Source organism: Rhincodon typus, chromosome 24, assembly GCF_021869965.1.
Source record: "Rhincodon typus isolate 14 chromosome 24, sRhiTyp1.1, whole genome shotgun sequence".
Classification (NCBI taxonomy): domain Eukaryota; kingdom Metazoa; phylum Chordata; class Chondrichthyes; order Orectolobiformes; family Rhincodontidae; genus Rhincodon; species Rhincodon typus.
Window position 1 is genome coordinate 30371068 of NC_063355.1, and position 25029 is coordinate 30396096.

The following is a 25029-nucleotide window of genomic DNA, read 5'->3' on the forward strand; positions in this document are numbered from 1 at the left end:
CATTTTGCTCTTGACATTGAGAAGTTCTTCACTGGCCATCTCATGATTTTCATAACTTTCTCACCTTGACCTACATCACTCAGAGGCTGGAAAAAATTTCCCAAGGTTTCAGCTAAAGAATTTGAAATATTTCTGTTCTGTGGAGTAAACACCCTTACTGCGCACAGCTCTGGTTACCACACTACCAAAAGGATGTGGATGCTTTGGAGAGGGTACAGAAAAGGTTTACCAGGATGTTGCCTGGTATGGGGGATTTTAGCTATGATGAAAGGTTGGCTAGACTGGATTTGTTTTTACTAGAACGCAGGAAGTTGAGGGGTGACCTAATGGAAGTTGGTAAGTTTGTGAATGGCATGGACAGAGTGGAAAGTAGGAGGCTTTTTCCCAGGGTGGAGGAGTCAATTACTAGGCGACACAGATTCAAGGTGTGAGGGGGCGGGTTTAAAAGAGATGTGCGAGGTAAGTTTTTCACACAAAGGTTGGTGAGTCCCTGGAACGCGTTGCCAGAGGTGGAAGTAGACACAATAGCAGGATTCAAGAAGCACTTGGACGAATACATGAATAGGAAGGGAATAGAGGAGTGTATGGAAAGGCAAAATGTGGCTGCTTAGGATTGGAGGGCTGAAAGGCCTGTTCCTCTATTGTATTGTTCTTTGTTCTTAAGTGAAACAAAACTAAAAATTCTGAATACACACGCACATGCATCTCGCCCTCAAAAATATTGTTCATAGTATTTATGTATGACACTGACAATATTTCTATGCACATACAGGTTAGCTGATGGTAAATATCCATTTCAAGTGCTGTCTTGTTTGTTTGCAATTCTACATCAGGACAGTCATTTAAAATCAGGGCGATCATATTTTGCAAAAAGAAAATAATGTTCAGTTACTATGGTGGCTGAACCATAAAGTCAAATCAATTGAATCCATTCCTCTATCACCTTTTATAAATTGTAATTGAGCGAGCTGGTGTACTGTTGAACAACTATATTACATTACAGTTACTTAGAGACAGGACAGGATGCACCTGCACAAAAAAACATCACTTCACATCCACCCAAAGAAATCCCCATACGTCACGAGGGTAAATCAACAACGTAATCACTAGGACTACCATTTACAATATACGTTAGAAGTTTGGAGCCAGCTCCACATCTGCAGGCAGAACACATTTCCAGTTTGTTTTTTTTTAAATTTGACTCAAACTTGAAAGGAAAATACTTCATATCTTTCCACATAAATCATAGCCTAAACCTTTTCACAATGTCTGGATTTATTTTCTTTGGTGTTGTGAACTTTGAATATTTAAAAAAAATTAAAATCTTTAAGAAATTCCAAATAAATCATAAGAAGATGATTGTAGCATTTACCTAAAGTCTTGGCTACATCGAAGTCCTGCTGCATATAGCCAATACTCTTCTCTGTATTCCCTAATGCCCAGTAAGCACTGCTTAGAGCAGAGAACACTGACCCACGAAGTTTCAAGCTGCACGTTCCAATTTTCAGGGCAGCCTCCAGAACAACTACAGATGCACTGTGATGTCCTGCTGTCAAAAGCTCCTGGCCAATGACAGATACGACCACAAAGGGGCTTTTGTCCAACTTCATTTTCTGTAGCTTCTGATAGGTTGGTTCCAGGGATTCTGAAAGCAAATCACAGGTTACAATCAATACTTTTAATTAAACAAAGCAAAATCAGATGATCAATTAATTACATCAGCGTGGCATTTAAAAATTATTTAAAATATAATCTATGCTCTGGAGCAAGCGGCATACGATGCAACCGGATTGACTGTTTCAAGCATAACAGTTGCAGGAAAGATAGGCACAGATTTGAATGTTGAAGAAAGGTTGGAGATTGGCAGGTACTGTAGCTAGTTACAATAGGGATGGAGTCCATCTGTTCGACAAAATAGGGGAAACCTGTAGAAAGGGAATCATTGACGTCAGATAGAACAGGGATCTTTAGGGAAAGTTTGGTGGTCAGCAGTTGTGAGAATGTGACGAAGGGAAGAAGGGCTGGGTCTGATGGAGGAGTTGAGCTGTATGTGTGAAAGGGAGGTAGGAGTGAAACTACGGAATAACATAGGGTCACAGTCAAGAAAAATGCTGAAGCCAGGAGCACTGTCTGGATTGGTGAGCAAGGGGAAGGAGGGGAATTGATTGCCTCATTTTGGTAACAAAGATGTCAAGAGGCTCCTTGTATTTGTTGGAGGTGGTGAGGGAAAAACAATAAAGAGTTTTGAAAAGATAACTGCTGGTGGAGCCAATAAAATGGAGGTTAATTTTGGAAGATCTGGGAGAAGTGCATGGTTCTGGTGGAGGACAATGTGGAGAAAGCATGATTGATCTTTAGCAATAAGTTGGCACATGGCATGAAATGAACTTCTTGAGTAGAGCGAAGAATGGAATATGTGCTGTGTTGTAATCAGCTGTTAATTAGGACCAAGTGTAGGTTTTTTCAGCCTGCACCACCATCCTGTAAGATCGTGGCTGATCTGATTTGCACGTCAACTCCATATTCCTGCCTATCACTAGTAACCTTACATCTCTTTGCTTACCAAGAATCTATCTACACCTGCCTTGAAAGGATTCGAGGACTCTGTCTCCGCTATCCTTTCAGGAAGAGAATTCTCTGGGAGAATTTTTTTTAAAATATTCGTTCATGAGACATCGAGACTGCTGGCAAGGTCCGCCTTCATGGCCCATCACTAACTCCCCTTGAGAAAACAGTAGAGGGCTGCTTTCCAGATTGGCTGCAGTCATTATGGTGCAGGAACACCTACAGCGCTGTTGGGCAGAGAGTTCCAGGATTTTGACAAAGCAACGAAGAAATTATGGCTTCATTATTCAAAGTCAGTATGGTGTGTAGCTTGCAGGGGAACCTGCAAATCACCATGTTCCAATGGATTTGCTGCCCACACGTTCTTTTACAAAGTAAAGGTTTGGAAGATGTTGTCAGAGGAGTTTTGGTGCATTACTGCAGTGCATCTTGTAGACGATAGCTAGCTGATACTGCTGATACTAGATGATACTGCTAGCTCTTTTCAGCATGGCGCAGAGATCAAATGTTGAACACCGTGGATGGGGTGGCAAATCAAGCAAGCTGCTTTGGACTAGCCGGTTTCAGACATCTTGAGTGTGTTGTAGGAGCTGCAACCACTCCAGGTAAATGGACAGTATTCCACCCCCTGTGGCCTGATTCACCAGCCAAGGAAGGACAGTGATAAACAGCAGGAGCCTTCCTTGCCCAAACTTAATATCATGCCATGAAACTTCATGGGGTCGAGAATCAATATCAAACATCCCAAGGACAACTCTTTCCTCACTGTATACCACAGTGTCGCCATCTCTAATGGGCTGTCCTGGCAGTCGTACAGGATATAACCATGGATGGTGATGAGTAGTGTCTCCTTAGCTATGTCTTAAATGGATGACTTCTAAATGTTAAACCTTGACCCCCCTCTCCCAGCCCATACCCCCGTTTTACAGTCTCCCACTAGAGTAAATATCCTTTGCACATCCACATTACTGAGAACTCTCAGTACGTTATTTATTTCAAATATCAATCAAACGTTATAAAACCAATAAACTTTCTCTCAATGCAAACATGAACACAAAAGGAGAAGAACACAAATATTTCACTAAACAAGCTTTATATTATTGGTTCACAAATGCTGGAAGTGGAACAGAAATCTCAGGTCCCAGTGATGCATCAGTCTATGGTGCTCAGACTCCCCTTCGACCTGAGAGCAGTGCCTCTACCACCAACAGGAGCACAGCAGGCTCTGGTCATTGGGCCTTGTCGTACACCCCTCTCCTGGGTCCTGTATATATTGTTAATATTAGAAAAAGGAGAGACAGTAGCCAATTCAGCCTGCTGCTCTACTCAATGCTCCGATCTGGACATGGCCCTAACTCAGAGACAGCAAGAAATGCAGATGTTGGAGTCAGAGACAATACAATGTGGAGCTGGAGGAACACAGCAGGCCAGGCAGCAGAGGTGCAGGAAAGTTGACATTTTGGGTCGGGACCCTTCTTCGGAAAGGGAGGCGGAAGGGGGCTCAGAAATAAATAGAGAGAGGAGGGGTGGGGCTGGGGAAGGTAGGTGGGATGTTGATAGGTGAGTGCAGGTCGGGAGTGGTGGGGATTGGTCAGTGAGGTGGGAGGGGCAGATAGATGGGAGAGAAGATGGACAGGTTGTGTCAGGTCAAGGAGGTGGGGATGAGAGGGAGGGTTGGACATGGGATGAGGCCAGGGATGGGGAGATTTTAAAACTGGCAAACTCTATGTTTAGGTCTAATAATAAAAATAGAATTCACCAGTTTTAAAATCTCCCCCACTCTCAGCCTCATCCCATGTCCAACCCTCCCTCTCATCGCCACTTCCTTGACCTGACACAACCTGTCCATCTTCTCTCCCATCTATCTGCCCCTCCCACCTCACTGACCAATCCCCACCACTCCCTACCTGCATTCACCTACCTTCCCCAGTCCCACCCCTCCTCTCTCTATTTATTTTTGAACTCCCTTCCCCCTCCCCATTTCTGAAGAAGCGTCCCGACCCGTAACGTCAATTTTCCCACTCTTCTGATGCTGCCTGGCCTGCTGTGTCCCCCCAGCTCCACACTGTGTGGCCTTAACTTCATTTTCCATCCTCTCCTCCATAAACCTCGATTGTCTATGTCAACCAAGAATCTGTCTCACTCAGTTTTGAATAGATTCAAATGACACAACCTCCATTGCTCTCTGGGATTTTAAAGACTAATAACTACAGAAAGAGCAAAGTTCTCCTCCTCTGCTTGTTAAATGGATGACACTTAATGTACCCCTGTTCTTTTTTTAAACGTCCAAGGTCTGTGAATGGCAAGAGCCTCTGGGAGCAGAAGTCAATGCATTAGCATGCCTATTGGCGAGTGCAGAACCTCTCAGCAGCTGCACAGCTTAAACAGAACAATGGTGACACCTTATTTTTAAACTGTAGCCTCTAGTTCAAGATTCCCATGGAAAGAAACTTCTCAGGAGGTGTCATCTCTGTCTCCTGACATTCTGAGCAACTTTGCCTAATTAGCTACTGTAACCTTTACCTATTGCAATCATACAATAAATACCATTTCCTTCTGTAGTACAAGTGTCTCTTCTCAGTAAGCTTCAACAGTAGTTCATCCTTTACCACTGCTAATTATATAGGCCCTTACAGACATCATAGAAATAAGGATAGAGGGCTTTTGTAGGTGCAGTGGTAATGAACTTACCTCTGAGGCAGGGGCTTGGTTCAGGCCCCACCTTCTCCACATATGTGTAATAACATCTCTGTACAGGGTGATTAGAAAATATCTGGAAATGAAGATCGTTGGAAGCATTCTGCCCCAATCACAGGTCAAAAGCGACTGGTACCACAACATAACGATGCATGGTGGGGATCGTTGGATAAAAATCTTAAAACTAACACCAGTGAAAAAGATCCATCTGACCCATGAGGAAAGAAAAAAAGAAAAAAAAAATTTACCACTCACAACACTGCCTTAAGAATACTCAGCCAGCCAGTTGGTAGCTGAATGTACTGGAGCAGACGCAAGTAGCAGCAGACAAAACAAGCATTCAAGAAAAAAGCCTCAGAGCTTGTACAAGGTGCAGTATAAAAAATGTTGGCTAGAAGAAGTATAAAAACTAATCACACTGGGAAGCTATGAAGTCCTTGTAAAAGGAAGGCTCGTTGGACCATTCAGTGCTCCATGCGTAAAGTTAGAAATTCCGTATAAGCAAGGAGATAAACTTAAAAGTAATGGCACAAAAGACCAGACTGGGAAGTCAAAATGAGCATTGTCACCATCACAAGCTTGCTCCCAAAGATATGGCTGCAGTGGACGGAACAGGGGCTAGGCAATTGATTTAACACAACAAAAGAGTAATTAAAAAAATTTTGAAGATAGGATTTAATGGAAGACAATAACCAAAAGATGATATGATCGTGACATTCATAATTTAGACTCTGATTTTGGCAGCAAGTTTTAATAAAGCCTCAGATATTTATTTTTAACAATTGTACAAGTGAAATGAAAGGCAGGTAAACATCGATGTTGCCTTTGAAGGGGAACCTTCATGCTGTTTGTAGAAGGTTGAAACCAGCACCACCACTGATCAGGAAAAATGTGGAAAATATCCCAGTAAGCAGTACAGTGATATAGTTTTGCTATAATACAGAAATTAAAGCATTATTGAAAGGAAATCATGCAACCTGCTACAACAGAGTTCAAAAGCCTTGCATAGATAATACAGCAACATTGTCATTATGTAAAGTTTACAAACTTGAACAGACATTAAAACAAGAGATTGAAATGTCTTTAGGTATTACAAGAATAAAATCTTAAAAATGAGTAGATTGCAAACAGCAATGAGATATTTCAGATTTAAAACTGCTTTAAAATGACAGTCAAGTCCTCACTTAAAGTTGTGGTTATGTTTTTGGAAATCATGACTTTGACTAAAACGGTGACCTTAAGTTACTTCCCATAGGAATCAATGTTTAAATGAGAGTTAAATTATGGAGGATCTTCTTATTGGGAAAAAAATAAATTATATCATTAGATCCTAGATGTCAAAACATTTTAAACATAAAAAAAATAAATAAATTTGGAAGTATTTTTCACACCTCAGCACCTGCATTCCTTTAAAAATCTGTGAAAGGGCACATCCTGATGCAGCAAAAGTGCTGCTACTGTTGCCAATTTAGCTCTTGTTTCTGGACCCAGTTGCTTCAAATAATTTTCACTTTTAAACTAATTTATTCACACTAGCATATATTATGAAAGCTACCCATGGCAGGTAAATTACCCTTCCTCTGATACAGAGGGACTGCTGCAGCTTTGCTCCCACAGAGATGTTGTAAAATGCTGCATTGCGATTTTGTCCTGACTGGTATATCCTTTCCCAGCAAAATCCCACAGGAAGATAGAGGCTCACCGATTGCAAGTATTTTTTCTTAAGTCAAGCTAATAATTCAACAAATTCCAAGAATGAATACAACAGCTGAGAATGCAGGGGCCATTTTTAAGATGGTTATGTAGGTCCACAAATTAGAAGGTTGCTGAAATAACTGCACAGAGGCCAGCATCCCTTCACCAAGTCACCCTTTATTGATATATGCACCATGATCAGCCAGCTCAGAGCCAAACCCTAGACTGAGGAGACCTTCTGCATCTCCTGTTCATATCTCTAAGCCAGGGCTCCCTTATGGGCCCAGGTTAACAATCCCGATGAAGGATTTCATACTCCATAAGATTCTGTCACTACAGCTGGGAAAGGGGACTGGCCATGGGAAACAACATTTTAATGAATCTCTGAATGTTTATCAAGATTACAGGCCCCAATAACTTATGACTAAAAAATTAAATATGGCAACTTTAAATGAGGATGTACTATAATAGGGATAAATAACCAAATTAAAAAGAAATGGAAGGAAAAATAATAGTGCAAAATTATTTAATGTCAGAGATGTACCAAACTGAACACAGGAGTGCTACATCTGTAAAACTTCCAGAATTTCTTCATAACCAGGACACAGTTTCAGAGAAGTAAAAGAGCTCACTATGGTAGCGCAATTACCACTGAAAAATGTGGCAGAAACATTCCTGGGGAAATTAGTGATTAAAGTGAACCAGGTTCAACAGAAATTATTTGTGTCAATGGACATCTCACTTAATATTAAACTTGATACATGAACTAGTGTCTCAGTCCGGTCAAATCAGAGCAGATACCATAGCTGGGAAAACAGCAATTACAACCTACAAAGATGAAACTACAAATTCAAGGAAGTCAAGGGAATAAGGGAATACAATGCAGAATGGAAAGAGATTTAAAATGTTTACATCATTTGCAATCAACACCTCTTGCTTTTGAGACAGTACATATGTCGTGACCTCAAAAGCCTTAAAATACAAACGGGGTTCAACTAATTTCAATAGAACAACTGTTCCAGAAACACATCCTCATTGTCTAATCAGTCAAAGCGCAGCAAGTCAAATCTTTCATAGGGCTTCCTAGAATCATTGTGAAACCCAAAAAGAAGAAAGTGTCCATTGAGATTACCTATGTTGACACAAGAAAATTGTTTTATGCTGACAACAGGAAGACTAGACGTGATGTGGAAATGGTTTTGACTCCTATTATCACAGAGTGCAGATTAGAAGGCCAACAGCAGCAAAGTTTGCCAGAAGAAGCAAATACTGAAAAGAAAGAGCAGTACAACTTATGAGTTAATTCATGAATCTCTAACTGAGATTGTTCAGACAGCAAACGGTAGGAAGGCAGATTATTATTTGAATGGCTGTAAATTGAGAGCAAGGAATACTCCATGAGACCTGGGTGTCCTCACGCACCAGTCGCTGAAAGTAAACACACAGGTGCAGCAGGCAGTAAAGAAGACAAACTGTATTTTGGTCTTCATCTCGAGAGGATTGGAGTACAGGAACAAGGACGTCTTGCTGCAAATATACAGGGCCTTGGTTAGGCCACACCTGGTCTCTTCATCTGAGGAAGGGCTTGCTTTAGAGGGAGTGCAATGAACGTTTACCAAATTGATTCCGAGTGGTAGGACTGATGCAAGAGAAAAAACTGAATCAGTTAGGATTATATTCACTGAAGTTTACACAAAGAGGGAAGGGGTGATCTCATAGAAACCTATAAAATTCAAACTAGACAGGTTAGATGGAAGAAGGATATTCCTGAAGGTAGGGGGAGGCGGGTGTCCAGAACCAGGGGTCATAGTTTAAGTTTAAGAGGTAAACTGTTTAGGACTGAGGTAAGGAGAAATTTCTTCACTCAGAGAGTGGTGAGCCTGTGGAAGTTACTATCACAGAAAGTGATTGGGGCCAAAACATTATGTTTTCAAGAAGATAGATATAACTCTTGTGCCTAAAGGGATCAAGGAATATGGTGGAAAGCAGGATTAGGGTATTGTGCTCAATGACCAACCATGATTGGATTGAATGGTGGAGCAGGCTCAAGGGGTCAAGTGGGCCGGCTCCTGCTCCTAGCTTCTATGCTTCTATAGATGTTTCTAAAATAGTACACAGAAGAAATTGATACTGCAGATGTGACTTTGTTCTTGAAAGTGCGTAAGCTCATCATTTGACTTTAACATTTCAATGCTTTGCTTCCAAAGAATTACGACTACAAGTGACAAGCATAATGCTAAATATGCAGCAGTTCTCCAGCGAGGAATAATAAAGTCTGTTTTGTCAAGAAGATATTCATGGACGGCAAATGAAGACACCTCAACCAAATCAACAAGGTGAAGTAAAGAGCTAACATGAATGTATCAGCAAATGGAGAGTAAAGATTTGCTTGAACAAAATGGAAATGACTTAAATCCAATGTCATGGATGCCAGACCAGAGTCCTCAAATTCCAGGGTACAGTCAAAAAGAAGAAATTTCATGGTCTGAAACTCCAGGATAATTGCAAGGATAAAAGCACTTGTTTCACCCAATCAGCCAGCTTTGATGATGGACTTTCACAACATTGAAGGTGATATTTTTAGGCAAGTACCTGAGGTGACAGGAACGTGTTCCTCTGCAAAGGAAATTCAGGAGATTTAAGGTCCTCCAAATAAGGTAGGGGACTAACTACCAGGTTCAGCAGGAATGACATTCTCCATAAAGGTCATCCAAAAGATAAAAGATCATTCAGTGCAAAATTCATTCAAAAACCAAGGCCATGGTCAAAATCAAGGTCAACAGTCCCTAAGCCAAAGACCTACCAATCATGCAAGTCAAAAAAGAAAACCTTCTGGAAAAAGAACTGTAGAACCTTCAGACTACCTGAATCTGTGAAGTATCTAAGAGTCATATCAAACTCAAAACATTAACTTTGCTTCTCTCTCCACAGATGCTCTCAGACCTGCTGAGTTTCTCCAGCACTTTTAATTTCATTTCAGATTTCCAGCATCCACAGCATTTTGCTTTTATTCAGCCCATTGTTGCCTGTGCTGGCTCTTTGAAAAAGTTATCCAAGTTATCCCACTCCCCTGTGCTTTCCCCTCTTGCCCTGCAATTATGTTCCTTTCAATTATTTATTCAACTCCTCTTTTGAATGTTATTACTAAATCTGTTTCTACTGCCCTTTCAAACAGCAAGTTCCAGACTATAACAGCTCATTATGTGAAAAAAGATTCTCCTCAAGCCTTCTCCTCAATCTCACTTTTTTAAAACCAATTTCCTTTAGTAAGGGTTTCTTTAGGAGACTGTAATCTGATGCAGTCTCTCAGTCTTTCAGTGGAAAAACAATTATTTTTCACAAGATCACAATGGAGACAGACATCTCATCTCTGGTTCCTGATTGCTTTTGCAGTTCACCTAACTAGTTAATGTAACCTGTACGCATTGTTATTATGCAATAAATTGCATTTTGTTGTGGAAGACTCTTCTCGTTTAGGACTCAATGGTAGTTTGTCCTCCAGCATGGCTAATTGGTAAGGCCTTCATCTCTAGATAGGCTGGGCCAATGTGGCCATTAATTGATCAAAGCAGCAGGCCACACAGGGGCTTATAGTGCCTGACAGTCTGCCCCTTTTTCGCAGTTACATCCAGGCTCAGGTGTCTGTGGAGAGGGAGCGTGCAGTGTTCACCAGCACAATGGAGGCTGTTGGAGACATGTGGGCACCATAGGATTAGGGGTGCATCATCACCCTGGACAATGTTATTTTAATTGGCTAAGTTTCTGTTTTATAAGTTTTCATTAGCCATTTGCTGCTTCTATCACAGTGCCCCATTGGGGGCAATTTGACCTGTTAAAGTTTGTGGTTTTAAGAATACAGAGCAAGATTTGGCTACATCTGCATTCTGGCAACGATGGAGAGGGAGAATACAGAGTTCAGTGGCCTGGACAATACAGGCCTTTAGGGATCAGTGGGCCCACATGGGCTGGAGCGCATCATCAGACCTGATAGTGACATTTGGTTTACATTTAATAAGTTTCCATTGTATGTTTCTATTGGCCTCTTGATCTTTTGTTGTAGGGTTCCGCTAGGGCTGTTTAAACCATTATATTCATCTCAAAAGAATAAACAGGAAGTCTGAACCTCCTGCAAGGTAATGCGCATGACGAAAGAGAGACATAGAGAGAGATTTGACTGCACTGAGATAACCAAATGCTGACTTACTATTATCTGATCAGTGGTCTAATGATTACTTCAACAGAATTTTTATGACTTTACCTCGTAGTGGAGACTTCATGGCAGCTTCCACCATCCCGACCAGCAGCTGCAAGCTTTTCGGATCCTGGGCCAGCCCAGATGCAAACGCAGCCAGTGCATCTGCATGGCGGCCGAGATACTGGAGAGCAACACCCTGTCGGAAGTATGCCTGCAAAGAACGGTAGAGACAATATAACTTCTATATAGAACTATTCTATAACTATTCCCAGTGAGATTTACCACATCATTTATTCATCAATATCTGACAAATCTTTGTCTGTGGGTTGTACATTCTACCAAGGGTAATACTTTCATGAAACCCATTTCTCACCAACACATACTATTGTTACTTTGTCTGTTTTGTTGCAATGACAGAATTTTGCATTGTTTGCTTAAATGATACATTATTCCGTGATTGCTTGGCAGAGACTGTTTTAATCCTTTGGAACTAGCAAATGGAAGGTAACAGTACAATCACTGTCATTCACAGAGTCATTATTCATCAATTCCTCAGATAGTAAAGCTTCTATAGAATATGCAAAGAATGCTGGACTTAATGGAGGTCTGACCAGCCAACCAGAGAGCTGGCACAGGCCTCCCATCACCTCCTTTAGGGAAGACCCACTGAATTATGTAGCGCTCATGTATAAAGCAGGCATTGGCAGAACTTGCCCAGAATCAAAGATCCAGGTGGTGCAAGGCCAGTCTGCCAAGTGCTGCGGGTTAAACAGGGGCCAGCAGTTTTATTGAACAATGCCAGTAGGGAAACATTAGCTGCTGGTGGCACAACACCCAACCAAGGCCTAATATTATTGCTGGATTCCAATCCAGAAGGGAAAGACAAATTTAAAAAAAGTAATAATTGGAAATGAATTTAATGAAGCTCCATTTTGAGATAAACAAAATGAGTTGGGCCAATATGTATCATTCATAAGTTTTACTGTTCTTCTCTCTTCTGCAATGCCAGTGGACAGAGATGCTGGAGATGGGTGCCTGGAGGAAGGAGCAGCATAAAATTTGTTAGCAAGGGCAGGAGACGGTTCTCAGTGAGAACCCCTCTCCCCCACGCCAGATGCCGGATCCCTAGATCAAGCAAAAATGGTCTTTGAATGAGCAACTCCCCAACCATGACTTGGCAAGATTCCATGTAGAGTTTTGCTGTTGGGATCCCTGCGTGGCGAGCCCACTGCTGGTTTAATGTCAGTGGTGGTGGGATGAGGACCTTATGTAGACATTAGCTGCCCTCATAAGGTCCTCAATTGGCAATGAGGTATAATGGCCATCCATGGGTCTCTACCTTGTCAGGGTGGAGGCATGACATTGGTGGGGCTCACCACCAACTTCCCACTTCATTAAATTATTCTACAAGCAAATGTGACAATTTACAAAATTGATAAAAATAATCCAATCAATTTTAATTACTATGTACCCAAGATTTAATAAAAACCAAAAGAACTGTGGATGTTGTAATGCAGAAACAAAAATAAAAATTGCTGGAAAAGATTTTTTTTTAAATTTTTGTAGCCAAGCATTAATTTTAAAATAAAACACAATTGAACAATGAAACAATTAAAACTTATACGGCCATCAAATCATTCCCTTCCACAGACTATGTACAATCTATCCCATTATGGGCACCATCCAAACTGTCAATTTCCTGGTGGCAATCTCTTGCTAACTAATTCCAAGGTAACCCTGGCTGGTTACCCATCTCAGACCTCCATGAGCACTAGAACGACAGAGAATCATCATTGGTGTTCTAAAATTGAGTCCTGATGCTGGTTTTATTTTAATCTAGCCTTTTTAGAGCAAGCATATTGCCATGGTACTAATTGCCTTTGTTGGTTGTACACTACAAACTGCCATTTTTTTTTGTGGTTTTGGCTGAGAGACTCTTTGAACGGTATACTTTCCACTTGCACTAATTACAACCTAAACTAAACATAGGTATATAATCAACAAACAGAAAATACTCTTCCAAATGCCTAGTTTCACATGAGGCCAGAACAATCTAAATAATCTACTATCAGCATATGCACCTCTCAGTATTTTTAAAACCTGAATCATTCTCTTCAATTTTACAGTGGAATCAAATTGAATTCAACACATCTAACCTTGACTTGGTGCTGCAACTGATGAAATTGTATTGTCTCTCAAGGCAGTGGCCATAATCACAGTTAGTACTCCAAATTTTGTTACTTACAAGGTTAGATTAAATTGTTTCAATTTGGGCTAGACATTCCTGACATCCTTTTATTTAGGTTGAAAATAATATTGAAATGGACAAGTGGGTAAAACTGATAAGAAGTTGGTTGTAGTGATTGAATGGGGTCAGCCAGGTGGACCTCATAGATTTAGAATTACATGATTGGGGCTGTTAATCTGGTCCGATCAGGGAGCCCTGGCTGACAGACATAAACAGGAGCGTCAGAGGTTCTATTCACTCGGAGAGCGGGATCTGAGGGAGCTGGATCAGTGTCAAGGACTCTCCATGTGTAAATAAAGGGTGACATGTTGATGTGATACTGGGCCTCTGTGGAGTTATTTCAGTGGGTAACCCTCAAAAAGGAGAAAATACAGTCCCAGCAGTGATAAGAGTTTCAATTTTGAGACAATACATTTCTTTTCAATAACTTGTTCTGAGGCTTTTAAGGTATTAGTAAGTACATTACGCCCAACGTAAGTTTCAGACACTTGGAGGGAAGGAAGGAAAGAAGAAACCGTTATAATTAAGTCTGTCTATCTCCTCCTTCAATTAACTCAATGTCACGGCATCCACCACATTCTGAGGTAGTGAATTCCTCAGATTCACAAATCTTTGAGACAAGTTGACATTGTATTGAAAGCTTTCAGTTTTAATTATGGGGTTCATAGAATTGTTGTGTTTTGGAACTGTGCCTTTAAATAAAGGTGTAAAGAGGTCAGGTGACTTATTCTGAAGTCACCTTGGTAACATTTATGACTGTGTCATGTAAGGTGTACACATATGGAGGTATCAATCTCCCGGTGCGCAATGAGTAGACTCTGTGACTCCCAATGTCTCAATAAGGAACTGAAAGTATCAGCAGTTATGATATAAACTGTCTATTCACTCATAAGATGAACGAGAGTAGGGGTGAAGAGTAACTAATCAGGATTTGTACCTTGATACAAGGCTAATATGCTTCATGGGGAAGGTGCAAAGGAATCCATTTTGAGGCCAGTTTACAGGCTTCCCTACAAATCAAAGAATCACACAGACAGACCTGAATATTTATGTTCTCAGCAGAGAGAACAGGCTGATTGGCTTTGCAAACTACTACAGGTAAGTGGAGAAATATGAGCCCTTGGGAAGCTGGGAGCAACTAGGGACTCTATTATCAGAACTGTAAATCTGTGGTGCCTGATAACGAGAAAGCAGGAACACACCTGTCTCGAGTTTAAAGTACAAGTTACCTACAAAAGTAATATGTAATTGGTGTTTTTAGTTATGACATAAAAACCTTGACATGGAATTTTATACAATATTTTTGCTATCTTTTTGTGTATTTTCACACATCATAATCTTACGCTGCTCCCATCTAATGATCCTTGACTTACAATAAGGAGTAACACCTTATTAAGGAGGTAGAGGGAATTATTGGAAATGTTTGCAAGTTCCCAGTATTTCAAGAATATCTATCTTCGATGACAATGAAAGAAAAGCTTTTTTAAGAAAATCATAACTGCAATATTTAATTTAAAATACAATCAATATTATGAGCATGAATTAATAATTAATACTCTGACTTGTTATCATTAAAGATTGAATTGATTGAAGCACTGTGCCTGATGCTGTAGATGTTCAATCATGCTTCCTGTCCGTTCTGGACTCCTACATATTCATTACTGCTGAGTTATTAAAGACATTGAAATAACCTGTTGCTGTAAAAGGCTTGTAGCTTTTATTTTCCAATAAATCATTGATATGGGACAGTCTTAATTGTTATTTCAGAGTACATTTCAAAATATGTGGGCATTCTCTGAACTGCTCTAAGGCAATTATGTTTTTTGTTTCAAATATGGAGACAAAAATTGCGCACAGTACAGTGAATGTGGTCTCACCAATGCCTTGTACTACTGCAGCAAAACTTCCCTATTTTTATATTCCATTCCACTTTCAAAGAAAAAACATCAACGTTCCATTTGCCTTCCTTATCACATATTGTAGCTGCATGCTAACCTTATGGGATTAATTGTTTTAAGAAAAACAATATCTTGTTTATTTTGTTTAATGAGGAGGAATCTGGTGAGTTCACTACCTCAGAATGTGGTGGATGCCGTGACATTGAGTTAATTTAAGGAGGAGATAGATTGCCTGCTCCTAGTTGTAATGTTGTCAATTAATTCTATAATTGGAGGTAAGGCAGGAATGGAGCAGTTAAAATGAAGCATAAGTGCAGGTAGGATTTTAAGGAGATATCTGGTAGCACAAAAGGACAGCATTGGCTACTCAAGTGAACAATATGGGCATCAGGAACAGATAGTAGTCCAGTCTTGCCATATATATTATACGCATGCACACACACACATGGTGTTGCATACAGCCAGGTGTTTTCTCTTCAATTTCTAAGAACTAAACTATTTTGGCAGAGGGCAATGCGTTGGCTCAAGGTTCCAGCACAACTGTTATGCCTTCCTGCTGCACAGGCAGGAGGTTTGGGTTCAACTCCCACTCCAGGACTTGTTGGTCAAGGAAGTTGCATTCATAACAGTCAAAAGGGTTGAATCTCAACCTTTCAATCCTTTCAACATATGCCAAAGGCAGGTAGTAAGAGCAGGAGAGTTTCCTAGGCAGCCATGTTATAGAAAGAAACTGCATAGCTCCAGGCTTCGGCACGCATGTAAAAGTTTCAGTTGCCAAACCAACCGGGACTGTTTGCAAGGTCAGGGGGCTGGACAGCTGGTGTGGATAAAATTGGTACCAACAGCACAGGATTCAAACGCCTTTCTGGTTGAGTTGGATTCAGGAGTAGCCTCCTTGCACCACCCACGGGCCAGGTTTTGACACTGTGGATCAGACCTGCCTTCGGGCAGAGAACTCTCAGGATGAAGAAAATGAGGCCACTACAAGGATGTCAAAGCTGTAACAGAGTAGGCGAGTTTAGTTGGGGCCAAAATCAGATCAACCATGATGTTATCGACTGGTGGAACAAGTTCAAGGGTGTGAACGGTCTACGTCTGTTCCTAATTTGTATGTTGGATGTTTTAACCCTGCTGCCCCTTAGTGTTCAACCAAATCTGATAGTCAATGTCAAAACTAGCTCTGTATCAAAGTTGTACACACTGCATCTTCTGGATTTGAGTGAGCAAAGATGGAAGTCATATCACAGCACTGGCCTGGCTAAGGAAAAGTAAAGATTTCAAAGGATTCCAGGGAATTAAAAGTGGGAATAAGAAAATTCAGCACGGAGGGAAATTGAAAGCCTAAGACAAAGTTGCAGGGAGCATAAAAGGGTGGTCATGTAATTTTGGAGAGTGTTCTAAGTGTTTTGCAGTCAGTGGGCAATATAAAAGCTAGTAATGCATTCGTCTGTGATCATAGGAGTACAGAGACCATAAGAGATGACCTGCTTGAAGGGGTGCTAGTGAATATAGCTAAGAGCTCACAATGGAGCGAGAGATTATGGGAGGACTGGAAACAGTGTAGCGTATAACTTAATGAATATCTTGTCAGTTATAAAAGGTAAGAAATTTGCAGCCATGCGTGCATAAAGTACTATTGTTTCTTGGAGAAACACCAATGTTGTCATCCCAAAATTGGAAAACAAAATTGGACCTCAAGGTCAAAGATACAGATTCCCAAAGTGGTGTTGGGAGCTGAAATTTTGCAATTATGAGCTCTGAGGCCTCATGAAGCTCTGATCAAGTTACAGCAGCTGTGCTCCCACTGCAACAGGTTACTGATCTCAAAGGTCCTTTCATCCTTCTGCCACACAACAGCACCCCCAACTCTCATAAGTGCTCCCACTTCCCCCAACTTCCGCCGTACAGTCTCAAAGTTCTCACTAAGGATTCACAACAACACTCAAGCCACAAAATGGGGTCACAGTGGAAACAGTAATCTAGACTCAAAACATTAGCTTGTTCTCTCTCCATGGATGCTGCCTAACCCACTGTGATCTGTAGCACTTGTTGTTTTCAGGAAAGAAAGCACTGTTTTAGCACAAAACGATAGCAAAACTTGATTTAAAAAGAGGCAATTCTCTGTATATGTTATTAAATTTAATAATGGTGAACCAGTAACTTGTACTTTGTGCCATTGATAATATACTTCTTGTAGTGATTCTATCAAGGTACATCAAGTATAAGCATTATTATTGTTTCATCTAATGTTTTGGTTTACCATTTATACTGCAAGTGTTAAACTAACTGATCTATCATTTCTAGTCTCATGCTTCAATCACATATTGAATACTGGGGCTATCATGAGCTCCATTTTACTACAATTTTGTATTTAGCAATTGCCTAAAAATGTTAACCAGACCACTAATAGTTTTACAAAATATAGCATTTATATCAAACTACTTATGTGGATATTATTATATCTTTTTTAAAGCCTAAAATTACGTTGGAGGTAAGCAGATCTATAGAGATCTCTCGAAATTACACTGATTGATCAGAAATGTGGAGGAAGCTGATGGTTAGTGATCAATGCCAAGCACAATGGAGTAGACAATACCTGTGGGAGCAGGGTAGAGAAGTAGGGCGACCAATGCTCACTTCCATGTCCCATCTGGTTAATTTTGGTAGATTATGATACCCTTTGATCCAAGTATTACTTGTAACAGCTTTAGTGTTATCAATTTAAATCTTCCTTAATGGATGTTTATCTCAAGATTGTTGATAAAAAGGTAGAAAATTAACTCACCCCAACTGGTTATCATCACAAAAGTATTTTAGAATATGGCATAAAGTTTACGAGTAATTACTATGCAAAATAGCATGCTGTAAATTCTATTTACCAAGACACCACAATATTTTGAGCCACAGTGAAAGGGATTTTCCCATTTGCACTGAACGTTGGGATACCTTGCTATACAAGAAATTGTTAAACTTCATCACTCCACTTAAAATACCATAACTAGTGCAATATAAATCAAAATGGCACCATTCTGAAATATTTCCTAAAGTTTAAACGTTTCATTGTTCAGTCACTGTTCTCTCCTGGGTGGGGAGGCAATGGCCTAGTGATATTACTGGTAGACTATTAATCCAGAAACATATGTTTCTGGGGACATAGTTTCAAATCCTGCCAGGGTAGATGGCGATGTTTGAATTCAATAAAAAAATCTGGAATTCACAATCTAATGATGACCATGGAGCCATTATGGAATGTTGGAAAAACCCATCTGGTTCACTAAGAAGGGGAAAGAAACTGCTATCATTATCTGGTCTGGCCTATGCATGACTCCAAATTCACATCAATGTGGTTGACTTTTAACTGCCCTCTGGACAACTAGGGATGGGCAATATATGCTGGCTTAGCCAATGATCGCCACATCCTATAAGCAAAATTAGTAAAAGGTTTTGGTGCCACTGTACCATTTAGAGTTGTCTCTAGCTATTTCTTTAATTCTTATTAACTGCTCCAGTGAAGGATGATTGAAAACCATAACGGTCCTTACTTAAATTATTCAATTCAGTTCAACATGGATCAGATTCCAGGAAAAAAAATAAGGGTTTAGAATCTTCTATTACACAATAAATGTGAATGCCAATATGCAACTGAATCAAGTGTTCTCTTGTACTAACCGTTACTTAGCAATGTCACAGCATGCAATCGAAGTTCAATGGACCAGGTCAGATCAGTACCACTGATCATTACTGTGGTTTATTTCTCAATTTAACAAAGAGGAATCTGTGCAATTAACACTCCTGTGAGTTGAAGCATTCTTTATAGAACAACCTGTATATGACACAGTAGCTTTAATTTTCATTCCCTCCTTTATAAAGTCCAATTATTTGCATGCATGGAATTTTTGCTCTTGCTGCAATAAAAGATGAACATGGTCCACATTGAATTATTGCATTCAATATCAAGTCCCCTATACAGCTGAGTCAGCATCCCTGCCTACTGCCTTGGCAGGAGTCCAGTACAAAAAGCCCTTTTCACTTTATACTGCCTCATTATTGAATGAATTACTTATGCAAATTGCTATTAGCTTTATGGATCAAGTGTAACTTGGAATAAAGGTATGTTGGATATTTAACCCAAGCCTCCTCTCATCTGCCACACCTACATTGACATTGGCAGACAAACCTATCACACACTGCAGAGCGAACCATGATATCTTCCAGAATCTGTGCCCTCTTGGTCAGGGACATCATAATATGTGGAAATACACAAGTTGATACATAAGACACACTAAATGTTAATGACACACAGACAAGTATCTCCTCCCCGCACAGAACACTAAATATGATAAACTCCAAAAGACACCAATGCTGAAGCTTACTTACTATAAACACTAACGCGCTTGACAGCACAGTGCCCAGAGACTCATTAAATATACTGAAGACTCAGCCACTCTTACTGCTGAGACTATCATATCCAGTCCATTTTTAGTTTCACCATTGAACAGTCTTTTTTCTCATGCCATCACGTGCTGGCCTTCACAAACTCTCAAGATCTTTAAATATGAAAACCCAAATACCTCTAGCCAAAGCACTTGAATATAACTAGACCTATATTCAAGCACATTAATTACATTTTTTGGAACAGTTTCTAATTAAATGGAATATGGCTGTAATTAATACTCAACAACGTTTCTCATTACAGCTTTCAGGGTCCTTATAAGTAAGCCAGCCATGAAGAAAACAATATAAACAAAACCCAATGTGACTATGAAAATTCATGTACATGAATATTTAATTCACTTCTTTATTGGGTAATCTAGATTATGGACCTATTGTTAATGAAGTTTATTACAAACCATTTATTAAAATGAAGGGACTATATGTGCTTGCATTGAACCACACATGATTTAGTGGCAGAAAACATTATTTAATGCCAATTAGATTTCACACAAATTTTCACTATTAAAGAGTGGGAATGGTGAATAATCATCACTGTCTCTTATTAAGGAACAAACAATCAATTTCTAAATGGCTATGAGACAAGGTAATTACACGGTTTCTTCTTAAACTTCTGATGGAATTTTCACAAAATACAGATACACTGATAGAAAAACCCTCTCATTTTTAAATTAGAAATTCTACTAAGAAGACTGAAAAAAATGTCTTTGTTTAAAATAAGCTACTTGTAATACTTGAATGCAATTTACAAAACGCTCTCTGCATATTCTTATATATCAATTTTAGACTTTTTTATTTATATGTCTCCATTCTAAAGACTTGGACACAAGCTAGCACACAAATCACGTGTACCTTTCAATACCAGGAGCCCAAATCTAGACCCAATCTAGTAACGTTATATGCAAATTTTTCAGAAGAGTTCACTGGATACTAATCAGGATATGACCTGTTAAAAACAAAGTTGCTGGAAAAGCTCAGCAAGTCTGTCAGCCTCTGTGAAGGAGAAAACAGAGTTAATGTTTCGGGTCCGAAACGTTACCGAACCCGAAACGTTAACTCTGTTTTCTCCTTCACAGATGCTGCTAGACCTGCTGAGCTTTTGCAGCAATATTGTTTTTGTTCCTGATTTACAGCATCTGCAGTTCTTTTGGTTTTTATGACCTGATTAAGTTTATCCTTGCCTAAGGCAGAGCCACTGGGACAAATCCTACTATCAAACTAGCTGGAATTAGGAAACCTACCTTCTTGACAAAGTATAAACCTTTCAGAAATTTCTCTGTTGGTACAGCTTAATACTCAATTGCATCATGCATGTAGCCACTAGTCAGTAAATTAATTTAAATATTCTTTTCCATAATGGGGTCTCTATGACATTGTTTCATGAAGTTACTGTGAGACAACCAACCTGGAGAAATATCTAAGTCAGGGATTCCCTGGGGACTTCTCTAGACTGCTGCTTAAATTTTGTTAGGAAACGTTTGTTAATGTCAAGCTCTAACTGTGGAGTTCAATACATTTTTGGAGTCCCAATAAATTACTTACTGCCTTACTTTACTATGAAAGTTGCTGGTACGTCTATTTAAAATGGGATAAATTTCTGACACCAGCGAAGGGTAATCTGTAGCAAACTATCATTAGTATCCTTGGAAAGATATTTATACAAAATTATATAACACTAATAATCTTTATAGGGGAAATCTTTAAGTCTCCTATGAGTTACCCACATATGAAAAAGAACATTTCGGATATTAAGTGACAACTAAGTTTACATCTCATCAACAGTCTGAATGCTGGACAGCTGTAATATTTCTGTAATCGATCTTGACCAGGCCACATTTAGCAGATGGATGTATCTTAAGACCTTCTGTCCAGTGAACTGCCCACTTGGTCACGACATTGTGGGTATCTATACTTTCAGTTGAAGAAAACCTGCAAATGAGATCTGAGGGTGGTGGACACTGAACCTGAGATCTGGAGATCGTCACTGGCAGTTATGACCTCTGGAGACTGACTACTTGAAGGGTATTGGAATAGGAGAGCAAAATGCTCAGCCAGCCAGAAAAGGTTCAGAGAAAATATAGGCCAGGGAATCGTGAGATTGCAGAAACATTTGCAGAAAACAGATACACCAATGAATGAACACTTCAATGCAAGACCTTACTACAGTACAACAGACACAAGATAGAATGCTCCACTTTCCAAAACATTAAATGTGCTGTATAATCAAAGAACACATAGCTACAGAACAATAGATGTAAATTTTCATTTATTCAGGAATGTCAATAGAACATATCGAGCTGCACAATTATAACACAAACTGTAATCAATGGAGCCAAAAGTTACATTGAGATAATATGGCCATGGTAAAGTGTTGAAAGAATGTTATACGTGAGGATCAATGATTGGTCATATTGATCTCTATTAGTGCTGTGTAAAATGGATAGTACCTCCCTCTGGGTAAAGAACACCATCCACAAGCCCAGCCATGCCTCCATGCCACTACTCTTCACCTTGTATTGAAATAAAAGCTGATCACCTGCACATCTATTATATGAGGTGGACAGGTCAGGAATACAAGACTTCAGAATGGTAGACAGGAAAACTGAGGTACAAAGAAAAATCAGTATGGTTTACAGTATCCCGTCCATGCAAAAAGTGCAGTAAGCTTGAAATGTAGGGAATTTACTGCATTATTGATTGAGTTCATTGATTAAGTAATGACCGATCTATATTTGATTGTCACAAAATATAAAAACAATCTGAAAAACACAATTTCTTTTAGAAAATCGTTCTTTAAGAAAAGACTTCATAGAAAATGTATTTGCTATCCTTGCCATATGGAGAATGAGTATGGCAATGAGAATGTTATGTAAGAAATAACAGTGCTTCTTCTCATCTCACACATATGAAACATTACGGTTGATATCACACTTCAGAGAGAGAGCACAAAGGAAGGTAAACTGACATGACAGTGAGACGTATGGCAAGCTGTTTCAATCCACCAGTCTCAATGGGAATTTCGTTACTCTTTGCTTTAAGTACCAGGTTGGCTCAGATGCTCGCACTCACGCCTCTGAGTCAGAAGGTTGCAGCTTTAAGTCCCCATTGAACACATAATTTAAGCTGACACTTCAGTGTTGTATCAAGAGAGTTCTACATTGCTGAAATGTGCTTTCTTTCGAGATGAAGCATTAAGCCAACACCCAAATGACTGTTTGAGTGGTTCACGTGAGCGTAAAAGATTCAGAGAAGCAGCGACCTAGATTCTTATTCTCTTTCTCCCAAAACCAACAAACATAAAACCCAGATTGCCTGATAATTATCCCATTTGCAATTTCCAGCATTGCCACATAGGAGAGTGGCAGTGTAGCAAACATAGTTTATGTAAGTCTAAAATGATACATAACATTGTAAATATCTATTCCAATGCTTGCACTAAGGGAATGTAACAAACAAACGACTCACAATAGAGTTAGAAGTCATTTACAAGATTGACGAGACAAAATTGGAATTCAACAAAATTCTGGAATTAAGAGCCTGATGGTGACCATGAAACCATCGTTGATTGTCGAAAAAACTCATCTGGTTCATTGATGTCCTTTAGGGAAGGAAAGTGCCATCCTTACCTGGTCTGGACTACATGTGACTCCAGACCCACAACGTGGTTAACTCTTAACTGCCCTCTGGGATGGGCAATGAATGTTGGCTTAGCCAGCGACATCCCATGAATGAGCAAAAAGGGATAGTTTGAAAAAAAAACTTAGTGTATTGATTGCACAACACATCAAATGGTCATGTCAGAAGACGGCAGTTTCAACCTGGAGGTACTTTCTGAATCAACTAAAATGTTCAAGATGGTTGTGTTTGTATGTAAAAAAAGATATTATGCTATTTAATTTCCTATAAAGTTTTACAGATTCTTTTCCTGTTTTTAGTAAAGTTTAATACAAACAAAGCAATTTGGGACTCCAAAAATACTTACCATCAAAATCCCCAAAATGCAACAGAAAGGGAGAAAATAAATTTTAAACAAAAGGCACTGGGACAGTGAGAAAACAAGAGAATAGAAAAACATGTCTGTAACCTGTCTCGTACAAGGTTAATCCAGCGTGACAAGATTTCACTCATTGCATTCCCATATCAGGGTCATACAACAAACCAATTCAATCTAAAAGCTTTCTGTAGCCTTTTTATAAAATACAATGATGTCAGAGTAAAATCAAATGATCTAATTATGAGCACCATTTCCCATGAGTAAAAAGCCAATCATTTACTTGTGATTAAGTCACGAATGAATTATATATGCATGTCATACAGATGGTGTACTTTAGGCTATAAGGTTTTTTTAAAGTTTTCTTTACCCCTTAAGCATTGACTCTTATTCGTGGTGGCGGACTAACAACACAAATTACAAAACCTGTACATGCAGACTATGGTGAGATTTATTTGACTCATATTCTTATTTTAAAAGCACTTTAATAATCCAAATCATCTTGTTATATACAATATGTTAGAACAGAACAAACATGGTACTATTGTTAAACATCTACAGATGTCAGAAATAAATCAGGAACAAATCAAGTACATGAAAATGTTGTATCATATTTGTGATTCTAATTCAGAACTCAATCTCCCATTACCTGCAGCCTTTCTTCACTGTATCCTTAACTCAAACCCTATATACTGATTTAGATTTTAAAACAACAATTTGCTTTTACATGCTGTCTTCAATGAAACAAGTGTTAGTTCCAAGGCACTTTACAAGGAGACTCGACACCACACAATGCAGAAAAGTGGGGGTGGTTAAATTTAAGATGTTCTATGATTGCAGACTGACACAACAAAAAGGGTTAATTTAGGAAGAAAGTTCCAGTATAAGAGAGTGATGTGCTGCAATGCTTTGCCTGTTGAGTAGGAATATGCCAGGTAAACATAGCAAAGGTATTCTACTCCGACACATCACAACTTATTCATTCCTACTGTATTCCAAAGTATCAACATAGAATTTTAATGTACCCTCCAATCTCAGTTTCATGAGCAATAAGTATTTCAAAAGTATCCTTTCTAACTGCAAAAATAAGGTAATTTGTTGAACTAAAATAATCTGGATTGTAACACAAACCAGATTTCATTCCTGGGCCAGAGAAAACCAAGATATCCACCATGAGGCCTCCGAACTAGAATCTACAACGGAGTTTTCCTCAGCTATAGTAAAAGCTCTTTTCCATGTTGTTGATTTTGATCCTACAGATTAACACTGGCAGTTTCAGACACAATTG

At 39.4% G+C, this 25029-nt stretch overlaps 1 protein-coding gene across 1 annotated transcript in view; it reads right to left on the bottom strand.

Moving 5' to 3' along the window:
• Positions 1 to 25029, bottom strand: part of LOC125485994 (tetratricopeptide repeat protein 28-like) — a 144648-nt gene that overhangs the window by 62227 nt on the left and 57392 nt on the right. Inside the window, exons 2-3 of the mRNA XM_048611729.1 lie at positions 11216 to 11363; positions 1373 to 1645 (exon numbers count right to left, since the gene is read on the bottom strand). Coding sequence (XP_048467686.1) covers positions 1373 to 1645; positions 11216 to 11363 — 421 coding nt within the window. The remainder of the gene's footprint in view (positions 1 to 1372; positions 1646 to 11215; positions 11364 to 25029) is intronic.